General features: G+C 53.0%; 8 protein-coding genes across 8 annotated transcripts; 3 read left to right on the top strand and 5 right to left on the bottom strand.

Annotated features, from left to right (window-relative positions):
- Positions 1-1,296: 1,296 nt before the first annotated feature.
- On the top strand, positions 1,297-2,493 carry J4E86_000453 (uncharacterized protein; the record flags this gene model as incomplete). Its single annotated transcript, XM_051441027.1, has 2 exons — positions 1,297-1,925; positions 2,124-2,493. The coding sequence occupies 2 exons, from the start codon at positions 1,297-1,299 to the stop codon at positions 2,491-2,493; spliced, it is 999 nt and encodes a 332-aa protein (XP_051307198.1).
- A 696-nt stretch (positions 2,494-3,189) lies between these two features.
- On the top strand, positions 3,190-4,140 carry J4E86_000452 (uncharacterized protein; the record flags this gene model as incomplete). Its single annotated transcript, XM_051441026.1, has 2 exons — positions 3,190-3,520; positions 3,596-4,140. 2 exons carry the CDS (start codon positions 3,190-3,192, stop codon positions 4,138-4,140), a joined length of 876 nt encoding a protein of 291 aa, XP_051307197.1.
- Positions 4,141-4,433: 293 nt separating this feature from the next.
- J4E86_000451 (uncharacterized protein) lies at positions 4,434-4,909 on the bottom strand (the record flags this gene model as incomplete). The annotated part of the gene is made up of 3 exons (XM_051441025.1): positions 4,434-4,681; positions 4,739-4,816; positions 4,870-4,909. The coding sequence occupies 3 exons, from the start codon at positions 4,907-4,909 to the stop codon at positions 4,434-4,436; spliced, it is 366 nt and encodes a 121-aa protein (XP_051307196.1).
- Positions 4,910-8,206: 3,297 nt separating this feature from the next.
- On the bottom strand, positions 8,207-9,021 carry J4E86_000450 (uncharacterized protein; the record flags this gene model as incomplete). Its single annotated transcript, XM_051441024.1, has 2 exons — positions 8,207-8,726; positions 8,777-9,021. The coding sequence occupies 2 exons, from the start codon at positions 9,019-9,021 to the stop codon at positions 8,207-8,209; spliced, it is 765 nt and encodes a 254-aa protein (XP_051307195.1).
- Positions 9,022-9,493: 472 nt separating this feature from the next.
- Positions 9,494-10,498, top strand: J4E86_000449 (uncharacterized protein; the record flags this gene model as incomplete). Its single annotated transcript, XM_051441023.1, has 1 exon — positions 9,494-10,498. The coding sequence occupies one exon, from the start codon at positions 9,494-9,496 to the stop codon at positions 10,496-10,498; it is 1,005 nt and encodes a 334-aa protein (XP_051307194.1).
- Positions 10,499-15,501: 5,003 nt separating this feature from the next.
- Positions 15,502-16,661, bottom strand: J4E86_000448 (uncharacterized protein; the record flags this gene model as incomplete). Its single annotated transcript, XM_051441022.1, has 3 exons — positions 15,502-16,016; positions 16,068-16,272; positions 16,323-16,661. 3 exons carry the CDS (start codon positions 16,659-16,661, stop codon positions 15,502-15,504), a joined length of 1,059 nt encoding a protein of 352 aa, XP_051307193.1.
- Positions 16,662-18,361: 1,700 nt separating this feature from the next.
- Positions 18,362-20,191, bottom strand: J4E86_000447 (uncharacterized protein; the record flags this gene model as incomplete). Its single annotated transcript, XM_051441021.1, has 1 exon — positions 18,362-20,191. The coding sequence occupies one exon, from the start codon at positions 20,189-20,191 to the stop codon at positions 18,362-18,364; it is 1,830 nt and encodes a 609-aa protein (XP_051307192.1).
- Positions 20,192-20,718: 527 nt separating this feature from the next.
- On the bottom strand, positions 20,719-21,596 carry J4E86_000446 (uncharacterized protein; the record flags this gene model as incomplete). Its single annotated transcript, XM_051441020.1, has 3 exons — positions 20,719-21,252; positions 21,313-21,408; positions 21,534-21,596. 3 exons carry the CDS (start codon positions 21,594-21,596, stop codon positions 20,719-20,721), a joined length of 693 nt encoding a protein of 230 aa, XP_051307191.1.
- Positions 21,597-21,861: the final 265 nt, after the last annotated feature.

Here is a 21,861-nt window from a genome sequence, read left to right as displayed (position 1 = left end):
GTGGTCGACCGCAGTTGTGCAGTAACGCTGGTATGGCCGGGGTCGACGTGGACATGAAGGTATACACCAAACGATGGTGCTGGATAGACCCGCCATGCGTGTGGGGAAGTTATTCAAGTGCGTGTCCACATATAGATTGAAGATGTACATCGACCAGGGCGTCCCGCTAAAGGCATGGAGACCTCGGGAGCTTGTTTCAGTTAGTAAAAGAAATCTCTGTGCCAAGAATCGACACCGTGATGTCCCTTACACTCGGGGTAACTCGTTCATAGCACGTTTCCTACAGGTGACGGTAGATGGCTCCGAGTTCAGCAACGTGTACAGCGCAGCGGTTTCTGACGGCTCCATAAATCCGTCATTCGCGGTCCCTGAACTTAGTGTATCCCCGCATTGACTCGCAGACACTGCCCCTCATCGATTTCTTTGCGTTACGAGCAGATTCGAATGTGGAGCGCTCGTCTATGAATTAGCCTACCAAGCTCGTTGCAGTCGGATGATGGTGCACGCTGCTCGCTTGTGTATGCATAGTATGGCGTGTCGAAAAACGAAAGGCGATCCTGCGAGATTGTTCCGCCATGGCCCAGTAGAGCAACTCGAACAGTCTCGAGTGATAGAGTGGACCACTACGGGCATATTGCGCTGGCCAACTGTGGTAAGTACTGGCCGCGGTCAGGTGTTCGCGATGTCAAGCGGAGCCTATTCGCCCTTGCGGGTGGACTATTAGGTAAGGCTTTTCCCAGCAATGCAAATGGCGAGCCCAAACTTGGCTGTAATGTCATACAAAAAACGGCTCGTTTCGAGCTTCTCCTGTTTCTCCGGTCGGCGTCTTTGACCGTAGCTCTGCTCTTTAAACATTGCGTGTGTCTACGTCAAAGGTAAAGGAATCGGACCGCAACCTCAACCTCAGAACACGACGACTAGCTTCGCGCAACCCTGCATAAAGCGACTCACGTGCCTGCCATCGATCGCACTATCAGAGGCTTGACCACCTTCGTGCGTCGCAAGCACGTTATTATCTGCCCGCCGAACCGGCATCGCTGACGCCGCCGAACCGAATCCCTCCCAAGGTTACCACTACCCTTACACCAAGTCCTTATCTCACCCTCACCCGCCATTGAGCTACTGCCTACTTCCCGGAGCCCCAGGTGACGACTGCCCGGTATCCTCGCGCCTTGGCCCTGTTTGTGTTTTATATACCCACAACCACCCTTCCGAAAGTCGTAACTTCCACAGGACTGCGAAAAAATTCTCTAAAGCATTTTTTTTCGCCCAAGATTCTCGGCCAAGGATACACGAATGCAAAGGACCGTCGTTACCATCAACAGCAATGGCCGCCAATCGGCGAGCTTCATTCGCGTGGCCGCCGCACTAGGATGGCAAGTACGAGCGCAGATGCGAGACTTGAACGGAATAGTTGCGCGGGAGCTGTCGGAATTGGACAATGTCACTGTCTATATTGGCGCGCTGGAAGACAAGAAATTTCTCGACGATCTGTTCAAGAGCGCGCAATGCGCATTCATAAATACCACGCACTGGGGAGACGAGGTTTCGATTGGTCGATCACTTGCCGATGCCGCAAAGAAGGCCGGAATTCAACACTACATCTACTCTAGCATGCCCGACCACTCTGTCTTTGGCAACAACTGGAGATCACTACCACTATGGGCACCCAAGTTCACCGTCGAACAGTACATCCGCCAAATCGGCCTGCCAGCAACCTTTGTTTACTGCGGCATCTACCACAACAACTTTACCGGGCTCGACTTCCCGCTATTCCGCATGGAGCACCAGTACGATGGAAGTTTCGTCTGGCAAGCACCATTCCACCCAGATCAGCCTCTGCCCTGGTTGGACTCGGAACATGATATAGGACCAGCTATTTACCAACTATTTAAGGAAGGTCCACGAAAGTGGAATGGCAAGCGGTAAGCGTGTTCTGCATCTGCATATCCCGGTCCACATCATGCGGACAGTCTCCACAGTGGTTCGATCTGGTGGCTGAGCATCACTGGTGGTCGACTGTAAAATTTTCCGCTATTTTCTCGCATGCTGTCATGACGTGGCTGCATCACAAAATACCTGTAGGGCACGTATAATTTTGGACTATGTACTGACTGACTCAGGATTCCGCTTGCATTTGCGTCAATGACCCCGAGAGAAGTCTGTAAAGCTTTCAGTACGGGCCTCCGGAGACCAGTCCGCTACAAGCGGGGCCCCATAATGATCAACGTGCCCACACCCACAGGCTATCGGGAGCACCTTTCCGCGCTGGAGTACACACTGGGCGAGAAGGGCGCACCGTACTTTGGACCCGATCTTGAGCCAGACGTTCCCAAGGTATCCCTTGAACTGTGGGAGGGAAACCGATCCATGGAGGAGTATGCCCAGGAGGTGTTCCCTGTGGAAGAGGCTGCCAACGGTCTCACTTGGATGGAAGAGGTAGAGACGCCTAGGAGAGAGATCGAGATCGACTTTGAACAGATCAATTGCTGACGGCTGGCTTCATCTTCCAGGGCGAGATTTTTCAGCATTCCAACGTTGTCTTGGGTCTAAGCGAGCAGCTCAACCAGGCGCGACTCTAATTCCTTCGGTTCGACATGTCCCCTTGGTTCCCTCGGCGTCGGACGGTAGCATCTCAACGGCGTCTGGCCTTACCTTTCCTTTGGAGTATCGGGGTAGAAAAGCGGTAAAATGCATGGCGATGGGATGCCTAGGGCGGCAATCCCGGGCTCTTTCTGCGGGTCCATGTCGTTATCTTGACCACACGTGGTTTCCTCGCTCGACATCGCGCAAGCATGGTGTTTGGGCTGCCTTTTTCAGCGTGTGCATACACTGCGGTATACCAGGGGCGGTGGTGATCTGCATTTTCAAAAGTTAGTCCTTTCTTAATCACTCCACTAGGGAGATGTCCACTTGACTGTTTCATGGAAGCGATGTGGGTGTACGGGCTAGGTTCACACCGATTACGATCGGTGCATTGCGACGGTGTTTGAACTGTAGCCAAGATGAAAATGATACACAAATACCGAAAATTGCCAAGATGAATTGCACGAGGCCATTAGTGAAGCATGTGGTTGTGAAGGGGGGCCAGGCAATTGGGCTATGCGCGACGGACGATTGCTGACATAAGCGACCTCGAATTTCATGAAGCTGGACTCTATGCGGCGACGACTGCAACTCCGCCCGCCAATGTCAGCCGTCATACCCTGCACGCGGGCTACAGCCCAGCGAGTCGCCTTCCGAGCCGCACGATGTAAACGATTCGCAAGCACCGAGACTGTCGCTGTCGATGCAGCGCCCACGACGCCCATATTGCCCGCCAGGCGTGAGCAGCGGCTGTCAACGCAGGAGCCGGATCTCAGCCAGCGGTTGCACAGAGCCTTGTATCCGCATTTGTACGGAGAAGATGGCCAGTTTAAAAGCGGGGAACTGGTGAGAATGAAGCGCCGGAAACAGAAGAAGCCCATCGACTCCAAGTGGCAGCCGGTGATGAAGCAGAAGAGTGTAGACCACCAATTGAGTACGGCCATCCCTCGATGCCGGGCCACATTGCCGCATGCTGGAAGATATTGCAATGGCTGACTCTATCCCACAGGCCACCAGTTCGGCGTACCCGTCTTCAAGCCCACTACGCTCAACATCAAGAAAACCTGTCCCAACCCCATCTCAGCCGTGAACGCCTCGCAGATCAGCCTCCTCGACCCCACCGGAGCACGAACCCGCCTTTTCGCAAAGGACAACCCAGAATGCGCGCGAGTCGGCGACATCCTGCTTGTGCGCCAACGCACCGGCGATCCCTTCGCTGGCGTATGCATCAACATCCGCCGTCGCGGTACCGACACTGCTATCCTCCTGCGCGGCCAGCTTACCCGTGTCGGCGTGGAGATGTGGTACAAGGTCTACAGCCCATTGGTAGAGGGTATAGAGGTTGTGCAGCGGGCGGCCAAGAGGGCAAGACGCGCCAGGTTGACGTACATGAGGACTGTCAAGCACGACAGGGGAAGCGTGGAGAACGTCGTCAGGATGTACCTCAGGCAGAAGGCTGCCCTGGGTACGTCCGAGGGACAGAAGAAGAAGGGTGCCGGGGCTGCAGCGGCCATGATGGGTGGCAAGAAGAAGGGCAGGGGCAAGAAGAGGTAGACCCACGAGAGCGTCTTACACTGCCTCACCTGACTTCCTGGATACTGTTATAAGAACACTGTACATATATGTACAATACTACGAGCAATGTCAAGGACATGATCACTTGCAGCCTGAGCGTGAAGCAAGATAAGTGAGTTGTGCTACAAACAACGCGGAGAATGATGATCACAAAAGCCAAGCGTAAGCCCATTAGACACGCTCCCCCTCTGAATGCGACTAACACATCCTATCAGACTTACGACCCCTCTGTTCTATTGTGGGACCAGGTCCTCAACTGCTCTACTCACAACCTAATGCACCGTTCCATATCCCTGTGGCTGCTGCTGAACGTAACCCTGCTGTGCCGGCACAAGCCCATGTCCTGCCTCTACGCCCGCAGGCGCAGGCGCGACAGGCACGCTCTTGTGGCCTCCATTCTGTACTTTCTGACTGTACACACCCGGTGCAGGACGCGCGTTGTAAATGCCCGCGCGTATCTCGTCGCGTCGCTTGATGTACACGTATTCGACGTAAAAGGCGTGGATATGACCGGGAAAGTCTGAGTGCAGGAGATGTCAGCGCATGTCTCGTGAGCGGTTTGACAGAAGATACTTACAGCCCAGGATTGTGAGGAGTAGGTTGATGAAGAAGTCGGCGCCGCAGCCCGCTACGAGAAAGACACCGAGGGGTGGGACTGTGGACAGGTTAGTTGAAATTTGATCGGAAGAGAGAAGGAGTAAAGCTTACTGAAGATTGTGATGAGGATCAAGAGCAGCGTTTTGATCATATTTGCGACTGGCTTCTGTTTCGCGCTGTGGTGATGTACTTAGTTATGCGCTGCGATAGTTGATGTATGCACAGGTGATGACTGTTTGTCTGCGTTTGATGTCGCACGCCGGACTATGTGACTTCTCGAGTTAGTAAAGGTATGCGACTAGCTATTCGCGGGGACTCTCAGGTCTTATAAACAACCTAAAGGCCATCACGCCCATGCGTAAACCTTACTGAGCGCTCATGCTTCAACGTCATGATCCTTGTCCCGGTGTGGCTGATTGGCTAGCCACAGTGTGGCGCGGATGTCTCCGGATGGCGCATGGCGACGCTGACGCGTAAGGTTGGCGGCTACCTGGTACGAACGCGCCGCAGGACTTGACTGTCTTTAAGAAGCTTGCACCCATAGCCTATCGCGTCTAGCAATGAGCGCCCTTCTGTGGCGTTGTATGCCGTTTTGTTCTATCTGCGATCGTTATCGCCCTTTATGATGTACCCAGCCTCGCCGCGATGCGTTGAGCTTCGGCACGTCTTTCCTTTCCTCGGTCCATCTTGCAACGCTCAAGCATGGCCAAGTATACAATTTGGCCAGGGATAAGATATCTTACGCAGTCGACAGAAACGTATTTATGCGCCGCCGATGCCTGCTGCTTTCCTAGACGTTCGTACCTTTAGGCCACCTCTGAAATCAGGTTTCCAATCTCACCGACGAACGTCGACATTGCAAATTGGTATACACATAGACGCGAGCATCTGTCGGCGCTTCCTCTATCTCTGGATTCACGTTCATTGGCACTGCTAGTAAACGAGAATGTCTGAATACTGAATCCCCTGGATCAAGCAAAACCTTCGATACAGAACAAATATGCCACACCATCCTTGGAACAGGTCTTTCCGATAGCAGGTCCGCGATAAGATTCCACTTCAGATCTCCTCCGGCTTGGCAAAATAAACGGTGGAGGCGCGACACCACCCATCCAAGTCAGCAAACGGATATGCGGCCAAAATCAGCCTCACAGGGCTGACATCCGGGTGTTCGGGCAACGAGAGCCCAGCCTCAAGGTCACGCGGCTGATCAGAGTGCGCTTGCAGGTTCATGACATGATGTTCCCGCCAATCCTGCAACTGCACCAGCTCGGTTAGGAAGCACGAGATGGAAACCCTAGGCTTTGCATACGCTGTGGCGTTCTGTTCGATGGGAATACGATGCTTGGTATCCCTAACCGGTACAAGCTGCAAATATGCGACTCGATACCTGGAGGTATACATAGCATGGTTTTCGTCCTGCTAGAGTTACTGGATGTAATGGCGCCCATCTTCATTTTCGAGCCACCTTAGCAGCAATCATGACCGGCGTTCCGCCTTCCAAACCTACCGTGACTCCTACCCCTACAACGACCCAAGGCTGGTTGCATGCATATTTCTCCCATGCAGCCTACACAACTCACGCTCGAAATCAAATTCGTGCTTGCATTCAATCCAGATTCAACCGCTGTCGAACGGACGGATGGTATGGCTGGCCGATTGGCAAACGTATTGGAGTCATTATCGGCACAGTCATTGCAGTCATCGTTATCCTGTCGTTACTGAGATGCTGCTATAGTCCCCAATACTCTCAAGCACGAGAAAGAAAGAGACCAATGCTCCTAAGCGAGTTGCGTAGCCAGCAGGCTGCGGAAGAAGGGGTAGCGGCTGAACGGCGTTATGTGGAAGCGCTGTACGGCGAAGCTAGAAGTGCCCAAGGGGGAGACAGCCACAACGTTAGAATTGGAGATGGCGGAGACCTAGTTGGAGCAAGACAAGATCAGGGAGGGCGGAGCAGTGGAGGTCAGGACAATGAAGGAGCACCCTTGGAAGATGTGCCTCCAGCATATCACGAAGCCGTGAAAGAGGATAGACGTGCGCACACAGGTATTGCACCCCACGCAAATAGAAGTTCATTCTCAGGATGGCCACCAATGTACGCCGATGTACTGCAGCCTGCACCTGTTGCAAACCCTCCTTCGCGAGTTCCGTACCCGGCCTTGCCACAGTCTCCAACAAGATAGAAACATTACTGGCGTCCTGGCGTTGGAGGTCACTTTCTAGCCGACGATATGTTACTTCTCTTCCTGCACTAAGCAGCCAGCGTATCAAGCCCCACCGACAAACGTTCCAGATCACTTCTTTTCCAAGCCAAGGCCTGAGGCTCAGGACTATGACCAACTACGGCGATGAGCGACACTCTTACAAACGCAGAGAAGAGGAGAAACTCGACACATCCGGCGGGTACGTCGAACCTGCATCTGGACAAACGCCTTTTGGGGCTTTTTGGCAAATACGTTGGCTTTTGATTGGTGGAAGTAAGGCCAAACGGTCAGGCTGAGAAGATGGTCGAATGTCAGATCGGTGTATGCGTTGTGCAGCGTCAGGGTCAGCCTTACGTCGTAGATCTAGTAAATTATGTGAAGAACAGAGCACCAGAGCTTACTTCTGCTACTGCACACAACCACTATACATGGTCTATCGTGAACTAGTTTCTTGACGAGCGATTACATTGCACTGTGAGTCACTACCATTGTAAGTACAGGAAGGTGAATGACTGCTGAATCTTGCTGAACCAGAAGACAGGAAAATCTTGACTGCATGTTCACATACTTCGTGTTTCGTTATTGGGCAGATCAGAATCTTTGTTCGCGTCATCGGAGGTCCCTGTGTACAAGTGGCCTGTACATCACTCGGAAATTCCTCGCCATAAGCAAAAGCCCATCAGCACATTGCATACTGGGTGTTATCCTTTCGAATTTCTTGATATGCCGACCACGCGCCCTCGGCCTACTCAAGCACCTAGCAAGGAATCGATCCGCACAGCTATCATCGTCGGGCTCATCATTAGTCTTCTCGGTGTCATCGTACTTACCTACCTCCTGTACCAGCGCCGCTTACGACGTAATGTGAAAGCCGGTAAAGTCATCGGCAAACGCGAAGTAGGGGGGTCGGAATGGCAAAATAGGGCGAGAAGAATGATCAACGACGAGCAGAAAGGTCTGGAGGTTGGCGTGGTTCGGGAACCGTTGCCAGTTTATACGAGATATGTTGAGCGGGGAGAGAAGAGGTTGGAGATGGGAATGGCGAGGTGAACGTCGTCTGTTACTGCCCTGCGTGGCAGAGGTGGTCTGCTGAAGGTGTGAGGGTGATTGTGCTGAACAGGGCGAAACGAGTGGACACTCACAGCCACCGAAGTGCAGCCGATTGCTGATGTTGTCTCGGGTATCCTTCTTATAATACTTTTCGACTCTTTCGATTTCCCAAACTTCTTGACATGCATACACGTTTATCCAGTACGGTAGTACTTTTCTTCGTGACCATTCGCACCGTTTGTTCCGTTAGCGTCTCCATCGACGTCTTCCCTTGCCCTCACTGTTCCAGCTCCGGGACCCAGCTCCTCACCGATGACCATGCCGCTGAAGTTGCCATTTTCGTCCACGTATTCATCCATGTTCTCTGCTGTTATCCAACCCGATGCGCCGGGCGCTGAATCATCCAGTATGTCATCGCAATCGTCGTCGCTGCCATCTGGATCGGGGTGTAGATCAGCGCAAGTGTTCAGCGCATTGAACAGCTCCGTGATACATGTCTCTGTGGGTTTCGAAGTGTATGATGGTGGCAGCACGGTGATCTCGAGCATATGGATGTCATCGTCTTCGTTTACGGTTTCGGCATCGTTGAGCGAAATATTTACGTATAGCGCCTCGATGGTGGACTTGTACTTCATCGTTGCGTGGAGCGCGAGGGATGGGAACGGGATGGATACGCCGACTGGCGAGGGCGTGCTCTGGAACAAAACGACATTTCTGCAGTCACATATTAGCATGATTCATGGCTAAGCAGCAGCCGGACCTACTCTGAGGACACCCAAATGTCAACGCCCTCGACCAGATCCTCTTCGCCCTCGCGCTTGGAGCTGAATTTGCTGAACGCGGCATCTTGTTTAAGCTGATCGGCAGCTATCACCAGAGTCATTCGCTCATAATGAGCATGTAGGACGGGTTTTGCGCCAAAGAAGGAAGTCGGGGTCTGAGATTGGTGTTCTGATAGCGGGGTGAAGTCGTCTGCCTTGGGCGCGCTGTCGAGGTGCTGGAGTGACATAATGAGATGTCGTGGAACAAAGCGTTATGTACGTGTTATGGAAAGAGAACCAGAGAGTGCCGACACGTGATTGCAGTGCGAGGGAGCTGTTGTTGATGTTTAGATGTGTATAGGGACCAAAAAGTCGCGGGAGCTAATCGAGCGTCATCGCCCCACCTCGGCCTTGGCAGGTACCAGATGCCAGGCGCGTGTGCGACTTTCCTCCCTCTCCGCGTCCTTGACGATTTCGCGTAGTTGCGTATCGCATACCCTTTCACGATAGGGAGGAACCGCAGGAACAGAGCGCAATTGTTCCGCTATCGACATCACCCCTACCATCTTGTCCACAATGCCCTGAACCCCATGCTTCGATAGCTGCGGCATCAGAGAACATAACCTTCGCTTCCTCATAGAAGAACTCCGTCGCGTGCGCGATCGATAGCAAGCAGGCCGATATCGCACTTCTCAGCCTGCCATTGCCTGCGAGAGCGCAATGTCATTCCCAACAACGCCCATCGCCAAATTGACTGGCCACGCCGGCATCGTTCACGCAGTCGCCTACTCCTCAGGATCCCAAACCTACATCCTAACCGGCTCGTCCGACCGCACAATCCGTCTTTACAACCCCTCGAAAGCGCCGCCTACCTCTGCCGCCCCAACATCGTCCTCGCAACGACCCCCTGGCCTCGTGAACAAATACACAGCGCACGGCTACGAAGTCCTCAGCATCCATGTGAACTCGGCCAATGATAAGTTTGTCAGCACAGGCGGAGATAAGACAGTTTTCCTGTGGGACGTGCAAACGGCGCAGACGATACGCCGGTGGACTGGTCATGCTGGACGTGTAAATCGCGGCGTGTTTGGAGGCGAGAGCGACAGTATCATAGCGACGGGCTCGTTCGATGGCACCGTCAGGATTTGGGATACTAAATCCAACGCATACAAGCCCATCATGACCCTGTCAGACGCCAAAGACAGCATCTCTGATGTCGCCGTACACGACGCGGATATTATAGCAGCGAGCGTCGACGGTCGTGTTAGGAGTTATGACATCAGGATGGGTACGTGTCAGGTTGATGTCGTGGGACCGAGCTGTACGAGTTTGGCTGTTAGCAACAAGGGCACAGAGCTTCTGGTTGGCTCGTTGGATTCGACCGTCAGGCTCATGGATCGCACCAACGGCGAATTGCTCAAAACGTACAAGGACGATTCTTTTGTGAACAAGGACCTGAGGGTTAGAAGCACTCTTGGTTTGAACGACAGCGTCGTTATCAGTGGCAGTGATGACGGTATGGTCTTTGCCTGGGACATGCTGGAAGGGACGTGTCTGCACAAATTCAAGCATTCCGACATGAGGGAGGTCAGAGGTATAGCGGCTGCACCAGCCACCAAGGCGAAGAAGGATGTCGTGTCCGCCGTGGCCTTCTGCAAGACGAGGCGTGAGTGGTGTAGTGGTGGTGGCGATGGTAACGTTGTTGTCTGGGGTATGGGAGCTTGAACAGGGGAGATGCCTGATTTCGCCATTCATGATACCCTTGTAGAAGCCCCCTGGATCTTGTAATTATCAACTATCTTGACCTTCGAATCCGACTGTAAGCTCCACAATGCTCACCTTATGAGCTATCATATCTCGTCATGTCTTCTCACTCACCTTTCCTTAACAGCCCAGTGCAAGTGTTTGGGCTCTTGATTGCAATATTGTGAGCTTGCATCATACTTGAGGTTTAAGTCGCTCGATGGCCTGTGAGCGAGACGGCGTGGGACAAGATGTGCATAGTTTCAGGCTAGAAAGTGTGGTCGTAGATAGATAATGTTGTATTTCATAAACGTATATAACAATCTGGATCGTGAGCAACGTAATGGTGGTTGGCAGTCTGGGAAAGAAACACGAAGGAATGTAGGGCCAGGAGAATGCGGATACCCAACAAAAACCGTTGAAAGAGTCGAACTGGCCATGGGAGTAGAACCATGTATAGGTACTGAAAATGGAATAGCGCATGTCATGCGTGACCCAAGCGAGGCGATGCCAATGAAAATCGCTCAAGTGCCTGTAAGGCTGACAGAAAGCTTGCTGCTGGTGATCCGAGCTCAGGCGACGTCTGTGGCCTACCAATCATGGAAACTCTCTAGTCGAAGTATTTGACCGTACGACCTATCTCGTAGTTGTAAAGATCTGTAGCTGTCGAGCCTCGTGGTCTCTCTGGTGGGTAGTCAACAGGGCAATTGTAAACTTTGACAACAACACCGCGCTGGTGAATCCCTAGAGGAGTTAGTTTGGGTGTGTGTTCCTGAAGCGAGAACTCACTGGTGAATCGATACCCGTGCCATGGGTTCCAGCGCCCTGCTGTGAACATATGGGGCAAAACCGACGGAAGATACTCTCGAGAGGTCGTGAAGGCCATCAGAGCCAGAAATATCGGCAGCTCACCCACGACTCCGCCATATTGAACGTGTGACGCAGTAGCGTTGGTATGGTATATGTCAGGTAAGAGCAGGTCTGCCGCCGCGTTTTGCAGTTGTACACGGAGCATGTTGTACTGGCCAGCATTGGTCAGATAAGACGATTCGGGAGGGTGCTCGTGATAGTTGAACTGCAGTCTGTGGAAAACGTCGTGAACGGGCGGATTTCGCGCATCTCCTTCCAGCACCCAAAATCCAGCACCGCATTCGTAATACACCGAAAAGGTTTTGTACCGTTGAGCATTACGAGGAAGCTGGGGAACTTCGCGTATCTGCACCCCATCGCAGAGCCAAGTCTTGCCGGAAGCACCTACACCGGGCGTGAAGTCGTGACTCGCATAAGGGCCTGTCGTAGGCTGCCAGATACCATGAACATCATACTGGGCAGGAGTATTCCCTAGGTACTCGTAAATCTCGTCGATCTGAAAGAGGTATGAAGGCTGGAAGAATCACTTTAGTAGGGTACACATCCATGGACCTGACGCGACTGACCACTGGGTTGGAATAAGTGTCCGACATTGCTTGCTACTCGTGCGTCTTCGTGCAGTAAATCCCGATGAGCGGCGTAGTTCTCGTGACTGTGATGTGGTGCTCTCACCCGGCTCCAGGCCATCACTGCCCTCTCACTCGACACGTCTTTATCCTTCTCATCGCCATGCGGCTCTGCGTTTAACGAATTGCAACAGAAACCATCCCAGTCAAGAGGTCAGGCGACAAGCTCCTACATGGCAGCAGTGCGGGACGGGATTTCTGATTGACGGCCAAGATTTCGGAGCAGCCCTCTGATAAGCTAGAGATGTCCTGAAAGGGGCATGGCGCAAAATCCTGCATCGGCTGCAGCAAATGTATACGTGGGCTACAGGTAATCAGCCCAGTTTCCCCTACCCCGCTGTGGACATTCTCATTCCCTGGTCGCTGATCTATGTCGTTGTATAGCTGCCTCCGGTTTGCTGGGAGGACGGTATGGGCAAGCAACATCTGCATGTCTTGTGTCGTGTTTCCTGTCCTTCGAAGACTGTGCTCTGTGAGAATGGAATCTTGCCATGACAGCATCATAATAGCAGTAGTGTTTCGGTAGCTGTTGGCCTTCGGCTGCATCTCAGCAAAAAGCATCGGTGTCAACCGGCCGTGGATCGCGCCCAACGTGTCCCATCGCCTGCAGCATAACAGCCGGTCTGAACCGGCGAGCCAACAAGATGGAGTGGCACAGCGCCAACCCAAGAGAGATCAAGGGTGGATCCCTCCTAGCGAAGCGCCTTGCGTGTGCCGTCCGTTGCACGGCACTTGTTGCGAAACAGTGGAAGAGCCATCTGTCGAACAGTCTAGCCGAGAGACGTGGCCAAAGCCTGGTTTATGTTGATCTTATGGCTGCAACGTGAAGAAGGTGTCGTGTTCGCGAGGATGTTGCGGCCACATGCACTGTGATTGCCACCAGAATTGTTGTGTCTTGCTTGTGAGTGAGTGGAACATCGCTTCGCAGATCAAGTATGAGTAGGGCTGAATAATGTTGCGTCGTCAACTATGCATGCTTTTTTCCCGTGTGGTCAAACCATTGCCGCGATAAGATGTGCATGTATCTTGGGACAAAGATCCGAGAGGTGCGGCTCTGCGAGAAAGAGGGGTTATAAAGCCGGCGTACGGACATTGTGGACCAACGTTCCTCGGTGGGCGCGTATTGTATTGATCGACCGGCAAGCGTCTCCGACTCTTTGTGCCCGTTCGGCGGCTATCCGAAGCGCCATCTAGAAGTTGTTACAAAATACGTCTCGAGCAAGTAGAAAGGAGCGGCTCCCGATGTATGAAGGGCGAGTGTGTCTTAAGTAGAAAGGAACCGGCTGACAGACTAGGCGTGCGGCCCCAAGACGACCGGAGGACCTTTTTCTGCCTGTTCGCCTTCTTTCCTCACTTTCAAGTATGCCTGATGCTCTTCATTGGTGAGCTTTTTAAAGAAATTGCCGCTAATGTGCAATGGATAAGTACCCCTTACCTAGTTGGCGGCAACAACCTGCTGATCGAAGCAGATGGTTCCTGCAACCTGCATGATCGTGGAACTTCCTTCACCGGACGACGACCCTTGTCGTCTCGTGTGTTCGCCCGACAGCAACGCAAATTGGCGGGAATTACGAACAAGCACTCACCGGTTGACATAGTGGCCCAGGCACACTGGATGAACTTGCCACGATGGAAGTCATGCGCACCTTGACGGCTCAACTCCCAATCAACAGACTTACTGCTTGTGTGAACCGCACGGAACGGAGCGCTCTCTATCGAATCGAACCCCACCGCCGCGCCCGGCGGCTGCTATCAAATCCGGAAGCCGGTCAGATAAGGCAAACTGACGGTATGACCCCGCACCGAAGCCTCGGGCTTCTGAGCGGATACCGCAAAGTAACAGTCAAGGCGGCATGGCCGAAAGAGGGGCGTATCACAGCGTGCGCGGCTTTGATGTCCTGGTGGAGAGGCCATTCGATCGGAATCCTGACACTATACAGGCCCCAACACAGGATATCCACTCACCTCAGCGTGGGCTTGTCTCGATATTGGCATAGAGCACATGAACAGGAGCTGTTTGGTGGTAAGTCTATGACACATGCGGCACAGGTAAGGTCATGTCTGATTTGAGACGCACTAATGACCAGACAACGACTGACTTGGTCGGTAGCAGTATCCCGAGTGGCTCCAGCCGCGATGAATTGGTCGTCGAGAGCCCAGAAAGCAGGCATCCATTGGCCAGGACCAGAACGCCGCTCCTAGAAGCCTTTTGCGGGAGTAAGATCTGGGTCTATGGCGGGCCAAACTGACGAGACGGGCCATTGGCGCCGCGATCGCGAACCTATGGAGCACCCTGCCAAGAAATCACCGGCGGTACGAGATGGACTCGAGGAAGTCGAATGATAGCTCAGCCGAACCGAGATTGGTCTCCATAATGGCCCCGACCATGAGGTGAGGGTTTGGACACCTTATCCGGTTCTGCGGCATGCGATGGTGGAAAGCAACCGTCGGGACCTGGCGGTAACCGGGCCTTGGTCCGAGGTATAAATGACCTAGATGCTTCTGCGCCGTACGCTGGCTCCTGTCACATTCGGATCAGGCTTCTTTCATGTCGCCTGAGTTTTAGCAAGTCTCCACCAGTATTGCGATGCTTGCCCATGCCGTCAAAGGCTCAAGAGCTCGAGTAGGCGCGTCGGTACGGCAGTGTGGGAGAGAAGCGTGTACGAATGGAGAAGCCCTGCAGGCATCGGTATGGACCCAGCCACTTGGACGCGTAGGAATGCAAGTAGCGCGTCGGTCGAGGTAGGCACGGCGCCTGGCTGCAAGAACAGCCATGAAGAGGAGCGTCAAGTATGACGGCGGATGAGCAATAGGTGTAGGAGGTTGAATTTCAGGGCATGACATGAGGTCTGACGCTGGGATGAAGTATGGTACCGGCTGCGGAAGCTAAGGCAAAGACGCGTCTTTCCACACATCGCCGCCCGACCAATCACGACCCACCCGCACCACGTCAATTGTCTGCCTGAAAGTGGTCCGCACGATGGCAGACTGTGCTCCGGACATTGGCAGTTCAGGACAAAGTCCTGGCAACTCGCTATCGCGGTTGAGAATGACGGCGAGTACGTCACCCGGCCTCTTCGTCCGATGAACGTGGTCCTAGCTCTGGCAAAAGGGGAGTTTCGCGTTGCTTCTGCAAAGCTGACCCTACACAGGAGAGCCCACGATGACGGCAATGATCACGTCCAGAGAAGAAGTTGTATTGTTTCGATCTGTACTGAGAAGAGTCCGTTCTACCCTTGATACCAAGTCGCGAGCCATCCATCTTCAAACCAAACAAAGGCGTATATACGATAAACGGAAACTGCTCTTTGCCCCCCGGGTCTATCTTTCACTTTATCTACAGCAGACGACGCCTCTCAAGCCTTCGGCTCTATAGGATAATGCAGAAACTGCAATCCTTCTCGTTCATCTTTGCTGCGGACATGTTGCGCGGAATCTTGAGCCTGGCTTAAAGTCAGCGTGGTCCTCGATGCAGTTTGCCTAAAAGTCTCACGAGTAAACCATATGTCCAACCAATACGTCCTTACACCCGCCAACCAACGTCTCGATATCGCGCCTGGTTTGCTCAGACTCTTGAGCATGCGCCTTCACAAGTCGGGTCTCTGCCTCCAACAGCCTCGCCCAGCTCTCCTCCACCATCTTCACACATCGATCAACGGCAGCCTGCGCACTACATCCCTCGTTCCATACCATCACCGGGATGGCAGAGTCGATATCGCCGTCGTCTATTTCCTTCCGCAAGCTCACAATGTCGTTCCAGAGGAAGTCGGAGATGGCTACTTCGCGAGTTATGGCTACTACAGCTTCGTGGTTCCAGATTGACGGTGGAAGAGTGAGGTTGTAGGCCCATTGCATGACAGCAATGCACGGGTTTGTACCAACAGTTCTCAAACGGCGCGCTGTATATTCCTCGAGAGTAGACATCCCTTGCGCCCATGTAGCCTGAGATGTCTTGACGCCGCGGATAAAGTCGTAGATGGTTTCAGCAAACCGGTCACGTGCTTCTGCAATTCTTGTTAGCTTATAACTGTCTAGCATACTTTGGATGGACGTACCTCTCGACTGGCCTTTCTGCATTGCTCTTCCTATGTTGACCCATGGACCGCAGTTGTGCAACCGCCCCGGTGCCGGAACTTCGCCAGAGAGTTCTGGCTGCAAGCAATGTCGGATGAAATTAATTGTATCGTCACAATAAGCTTCGGCCTTGTCACGATCATCTGTCAGAGTACCGCAATCGATCTCGTCATCCCAGAAAAAGAACTACAGGTTACGTCAGTCGACAATCGCGAAAAGGAATTGGGCCAAGTTACCCAGGCCACAAGCTCTCCTAGAATAACAAACTTATCTGGTTCCACATGTGTCCAAAAGTATCCCGCGCAGAGTCCGTTGTCTACCCTACGTTGCTTCTTCCTTTGACTCTCGGTACTGATGAACGTTTGGAAGTATCCCTCTAGATGCTGTCTCAGCACCAGAACATCCGGGTGCACTTTAGCTGCCCAGTCCGTGTATATGTAATGCACATCCGGAACATGAATTTCTTGATCGCGAAGACGAGCAATGATCCTGGTGCGATGGTCTCCGCGCTTGTTCGGAACTTCCTTAGCCGCGGAGGAGGCGAGCTGTTTAGAGCTGTCGGTGAACTTGGGCATGTAAGAAGATCTCGATCTCGATCGCTGGAGTGGGTAAGTGTGATGATGCTGAAGAAGGAAACAACAAACGATTGAACAAGACTTACGCGTCTAAAGTACGATCTAGGAAGCGACATCCAAGAGCTAAGAATACTAAGAATCGCCATAACGACTCAATGAAAGACAAAAACCAAGTATATTGTACAAGACAATCGCGGCCTCAGTAATATGGCAACGGAACAGAGGTCTTTGTATACTCTCATACCACGCCGTTCACATGCTGGCCCCTCAGTAGTCACTTCCCCGTCGCCTGGGGTCTCGAGGCGCCCTACCATTCACATAAAGCGCTCTTTTACTGCACCTCCGGTAAACGTGATCCACCCTCGAAGAGTCCCCAGAACCAATCGCAACATCTCAAGCTGGATTGAATTGACGTAAGCGAGGCGTTTGGGCACAGTCCACATGTGTGCTATGTAAGGAGCGATGTAAGGGTAATGCGTTGTTACACGGACTCGGCTGTCACTGTACGCCACGTTTCCGCAGCTGTGAGACACGAGAGCGTCCAGCTCCGAATCACGATATACCACTGGGGCAGATGAGACGGCCACCGATCGTCTGAACCCGCGCAGGGTCATCAGCTTGAGGTTAAGTCTGGAACTACATCTCAGCCACCACTGAAATACACTTGCTGACTGCCAGTCCTTTCGCTCAAAATCATTGCGCGTTGGCTTGTCGATTACATCACGAGCTGATAGGTTTACGCCACTTTCCTGCGACTGAGCCACTCTCAGGCAGCTCTTGGGATACGATTGATGGCATCGTATAGCATCGCTGTATGCACCATATCCTGTCAGACTATAGTGACGTCGCCCCAATGAGTGCCTGCAGGTGCTGAGTCATATCCTTAGGCCTTCCAAGACACGGACCCATGGCTTCACATCCGCAGCGCAGGGGCTGAATGCTGAGTGCAGGTATATTACGTAGAATTCAAAGAACTACCCTGTAACTCGAAGCACGGAATAAGAGATATGCCAAGCCATACTGCCGATCTAAGGACCTGCGCACGCACTACTGCGTTCGTAGCAATGCAGCAAGATGTGCCGAGTATCTTGAAGTGTTATCGGCATACAGCTCGTTTGGATGCAGCTCGTTGACCCTTACATAGAGGCCACACGTTCGATAAGATAACCGAGCGTGCCGAGCCACAATCGGCTTCCCGGGTCTACTATGCCACCCAGTCACAGGCGTAGTGGCGCTTTGGGAAGCGAGACTACTGGACAATGCAGATATGGCACATAATCACAGCACGGCGATACACAAGCGGTGTGCACTACGATACCCATCGTGCGCATTCAGAATACAAACGTGTGGTGCATGGAGGTATATTGGAAGGGTTGGAGGATCATGTTGCCGTACGGTCGTCAGACATTGGATTGTGTGCAATCGAATGGGACAGGTGGAGCGAGGCGGCAGGGGGCCATCTACTCAAGAATTCAGAGGACAAATAGAAACTTTTAGGATATCATGCATCTATCTAAGACATATCTTCCGATGATCAACCAAGCGTGGCTCAACACCATTCACCGTAAACCTTTACGCCCAAAACCCAGTAAGCCGGGTGACCCGATGGCTTCATCACCACATCAGATCATCCGAGTCCGCCTGACCAAAAGTCTGCATGCCCCCAACTGCTTTGGCTCAGTGGCAGCCACAACAGCATCCTACGTCCTCTTCTTCGCATTGACGTTCTTGCCTGCGCCTACCTTGACTCTGCCACCGGCTCTGCCCCGATCGCCTGTCAGAATGCCCGGCAGGTAGTTGTCATCCATGAGGTCCCTCGTCCTGGTCCTCTTGTCCTCTTCAGCGCGCTTCGTGTATTCCTTCTGGTCTTCAGCAAGGATGAGGTCTCGACCCCAACCGCCTTTGCCTCCTCCCTGACCATGACTCCACTTCGTGTTTGCAGTACCGGCGATGGGCTTGGGGATGCTGTATTTATCGCCACGCTTGTTGTACTGATAGTTCTTGGCTAAGTGGATCTTGAACTCTCCAGCGGCGTTTGTAGAGCAGGAAACCCTTTGTAGAGTTGCTTGACCACAGCGGGGGCAAAATTGCTTGTCCATTTGCTTGACGATGTTGAAACAGGCGTGGCACCGGAGAACCTTGGTGTTGACGTTCTTGATACGTTGCATGTTTGTGGAGAGAAGCTGGAGATTCATCTGGAGCAACACGTTTTGCATCGCAAAATCGATCGTCATGGTTGCTACGTCCAGCTGGCGATTGGCTGTTGTGTGAATTTGCGGTTGGATGGCTCCGTCCTTGGCTTGGTGCTCTGTAAGGTTCTGTGGGGTAATCCAGTCGCCATCAGAGTCAGACTCCGCAGCTGAATCGTCAGTCGTAGGGGGCGTAGGTTGTTGAGTGGCGTGATGGGATACCGAGAGGTCCTCCAGTTCCTGCGCCAGTTTTGATTCGTCAGAGCTGACTTGCTGGGTTGGTAGATCCTGCTGGCTGGAGGTCTCAGGCGCGAGTGAGAGCTTTGCCTTCTGCTCGAAGTGGATGTTGGTGGTAGGCACCTCGACCGCCGCCGATTGGTCGATTGGCCCCTCCTCACCAGCCTGTTCTTGAAGCTGTTCTTCAACTTGCTCTTGGACCTGCTCTTCGATCTTTTCCTCCGCCTGCTCTACAGCTTGAGACTCGAGCTCTCCCCTGCCCTGTTTCTCAAGTTGCTCGTGAATCTGGTCTTGCACCTGCTCGTGAACCTGATCCTGAACCTGTGCAACAACCTGCTCATGTATTTGCTCCTCGACCTGCTCCTGAGTGACAGCTATTCCACCTTCTTCTTCGTCTACCTCGACTTGGGTAGTCTGCTCCTCCGATTTGTTGGCTTGTTCCAGGCTGCTGTCTACCTCCGCTGCGGGCTTGAAGTTGAACTTCGTAGATTTGGGCGCTCTGGCCTTCGCCGCCCGCTTGCCTGTAGGCTGCTCCCAGCCTTCATCAATATCCTCTGGTTCGACGGATCCGGAACCGATCTGTACGCCTTCCGTCGCATCTTCAGCGGTATTTTCGGTAGCCTTGTTGCCTGCCTTCCGCCTGTTCTTGCGCTTCTTTGCTGATGTGGAAAGACCCCCACTCTGCGATTTCTCCTCGTTCAACTGCTCAATCTCTCCAGGCCTCCTCTTTATTTCTCCTTTTGGTATTTCTCTCAGACCCCAGTCGCCACCGTTCCTGTCACAGTGCACTTCGTAAGCCAGGGCTAGGATACCCAAATCCTGCCTACTGAGTACCGCATAATCACCTGTCTTCTTGCTAAACGCAATGACTGCATCGTAGCTTGTCGGCTGAGGATTCCTTATCTTCAGAAATGGGATCAATGTTGTCTGTACACGTGACCGTGTGGCTTCATCGCGGATTTCGGAGAGAATAGCAGGAGTAGTCCATAGTTCCTCCGCGGCGTTGATGATAGTAGAGATCGATACTGTGTTCTTGATCAATGGACCCGTATCCAAAATAAGCGAGTGAACAGGCTTTTGCTGGGTCGCAGTGGGTGTTGCCATCGCGTGGTAGACCGGCAGCAGTCGCAGTCCGGTAAACAGGAGGTTTCAGTTTGTTGTACGTGAAAAGTTGAGACCCTGATATTAAGTTCGGAAGTTTACGAGGTTTGGATCGTCAATATGACTAGGGCGTGCCGCTGGTGTGGTAGAAGATTTCGCGATGGTGGCGGTGGGGCCCGATTTTTTTGGTGTGAGACCCTCACGAATTTTGATTGGCCGGATCGCGCTGGTGGCAGTAATGGGAGCCTCGTGCTGGAAGTAGATAAGTCGACGTTGGTTCAACATATATTGAGTCGAACGTTTTTTTGTAACACTGAGAGACGACTAAGATTATATTCCATAGCCCTCGATATTGCTTTTAGTCTCGTTCGTAAAGTCGGGAATCTCGATAGAATGAATCCTCCAAACGCCGCCCAATGCTAAGTCGGGAGTCTACCCCAACATCGCTTGTGGTATATCGTACACATACATCAATGACATGAATTCCATCCCAGGTTCGACTCATCGTCGTGATGGTCGCCTCACAGACACTACGCGATAGGTTTGCTTCTCTCGTCCTCTGGCATACGCATATACGCATCGATAGCCGCACTGAAAACTGCGAAGCCTGCGCATCCTACGGCCACGGCTTGCGGCCCAGCGTTTCTTGCCAATATACCCCCAGTCAAGCAGCCCCCCGCCACTCCATTGTACAGATCGTTCTTGGCTCGGAGGCCCTCGATTGCGCACTCGGTGCCTGAGAAAATAGCACCAACTTTGGCGAAGTTGCGGCCGCTAGAAATCGAGGATCGGTACATATCGCGCAGGCCGGCCCGTAGTTGCTGGCGTAGGGGGAGGTCGGTAAGCGGTACGGTACCGGTGGCGGTGGGGTTTGGAAGGGTAGCAGTCGCAGAGGCCGAGGGTGCTGAGGTAAGAGTGGCTGCGGATGCGGAGTTGACGCTACCGGCAGCTATCGTCGAAGGCTTGACGCCTGCCGTTGCCGTTGCGCCGGTGGCTGCGGTTGTAGGTTTTGTAGCCGGCGTGTTGACGGGGAGGGGCTGTGACATCGGGGTGTCGTATCGCATCTGTGCATGTCAGTCGCGCCTTCTCTTTCTTTCGAGACCATGAGTTGTTTGGCCACATACGGAAGCCATGAAGAGTCCAAACATAGCACCTAGACCGCCACCCATTACGCCTGCCATTACTGTCTTGCCGATGCAAGACTCCATACCCATTTGCATCTACTCGAACGTTAGCCATGATTCCCCAAACACATTATCTGACAGCCTTGTATAGCCAGCTACGCCCTCGCGACATGCTATCCTGTTCCACCGCAAATGCATAGAGGAGACGAGGTCGCACATACTGCTTTCACCATTTGCTGCTCCTGCTCGGACATGCCTGCATTGGGATTCATGGCGGCTGGCATGGAGCCCACGCCTCCTGGAAAAGCCATCTTCTTGAAGCTGATTACGACTGCGGCACAAAGCAAGCGTGAGGTACAAGTGATACTGTTGCAAAGGCGATGCGATGCACCGCCGCCGGGAACTTTTGCGGAGTTCAGAGCGGAGGACGGGAGATGCCGGGCAGGTGGGTCTTGGCACCGCCACTCCAGCGTCACGGATGTCTTCACACATGTTGCAAGCAAGCGATTTGGTCGCGTCGATTTGAGGTATTCGGATTCTCATTATGCT

This window comes from Alternaria arbusti (assembly GCF_024043155.1).
Source record: "Alternaria arbusti strain BMP 1465 chromosome Unknown scaffold_1, whole genome shotgun sequence".
Classification (NCBI taxonomy): Eukaryota; Fungi; Ascomycota; class Dothideomycetes; order Pleosporales; family Pleosporaceae; genus Alternaria; species Alternaria arbusti.
This window is presented reverse-complemented; position numbering and strand designations above follow the sequence as displayed.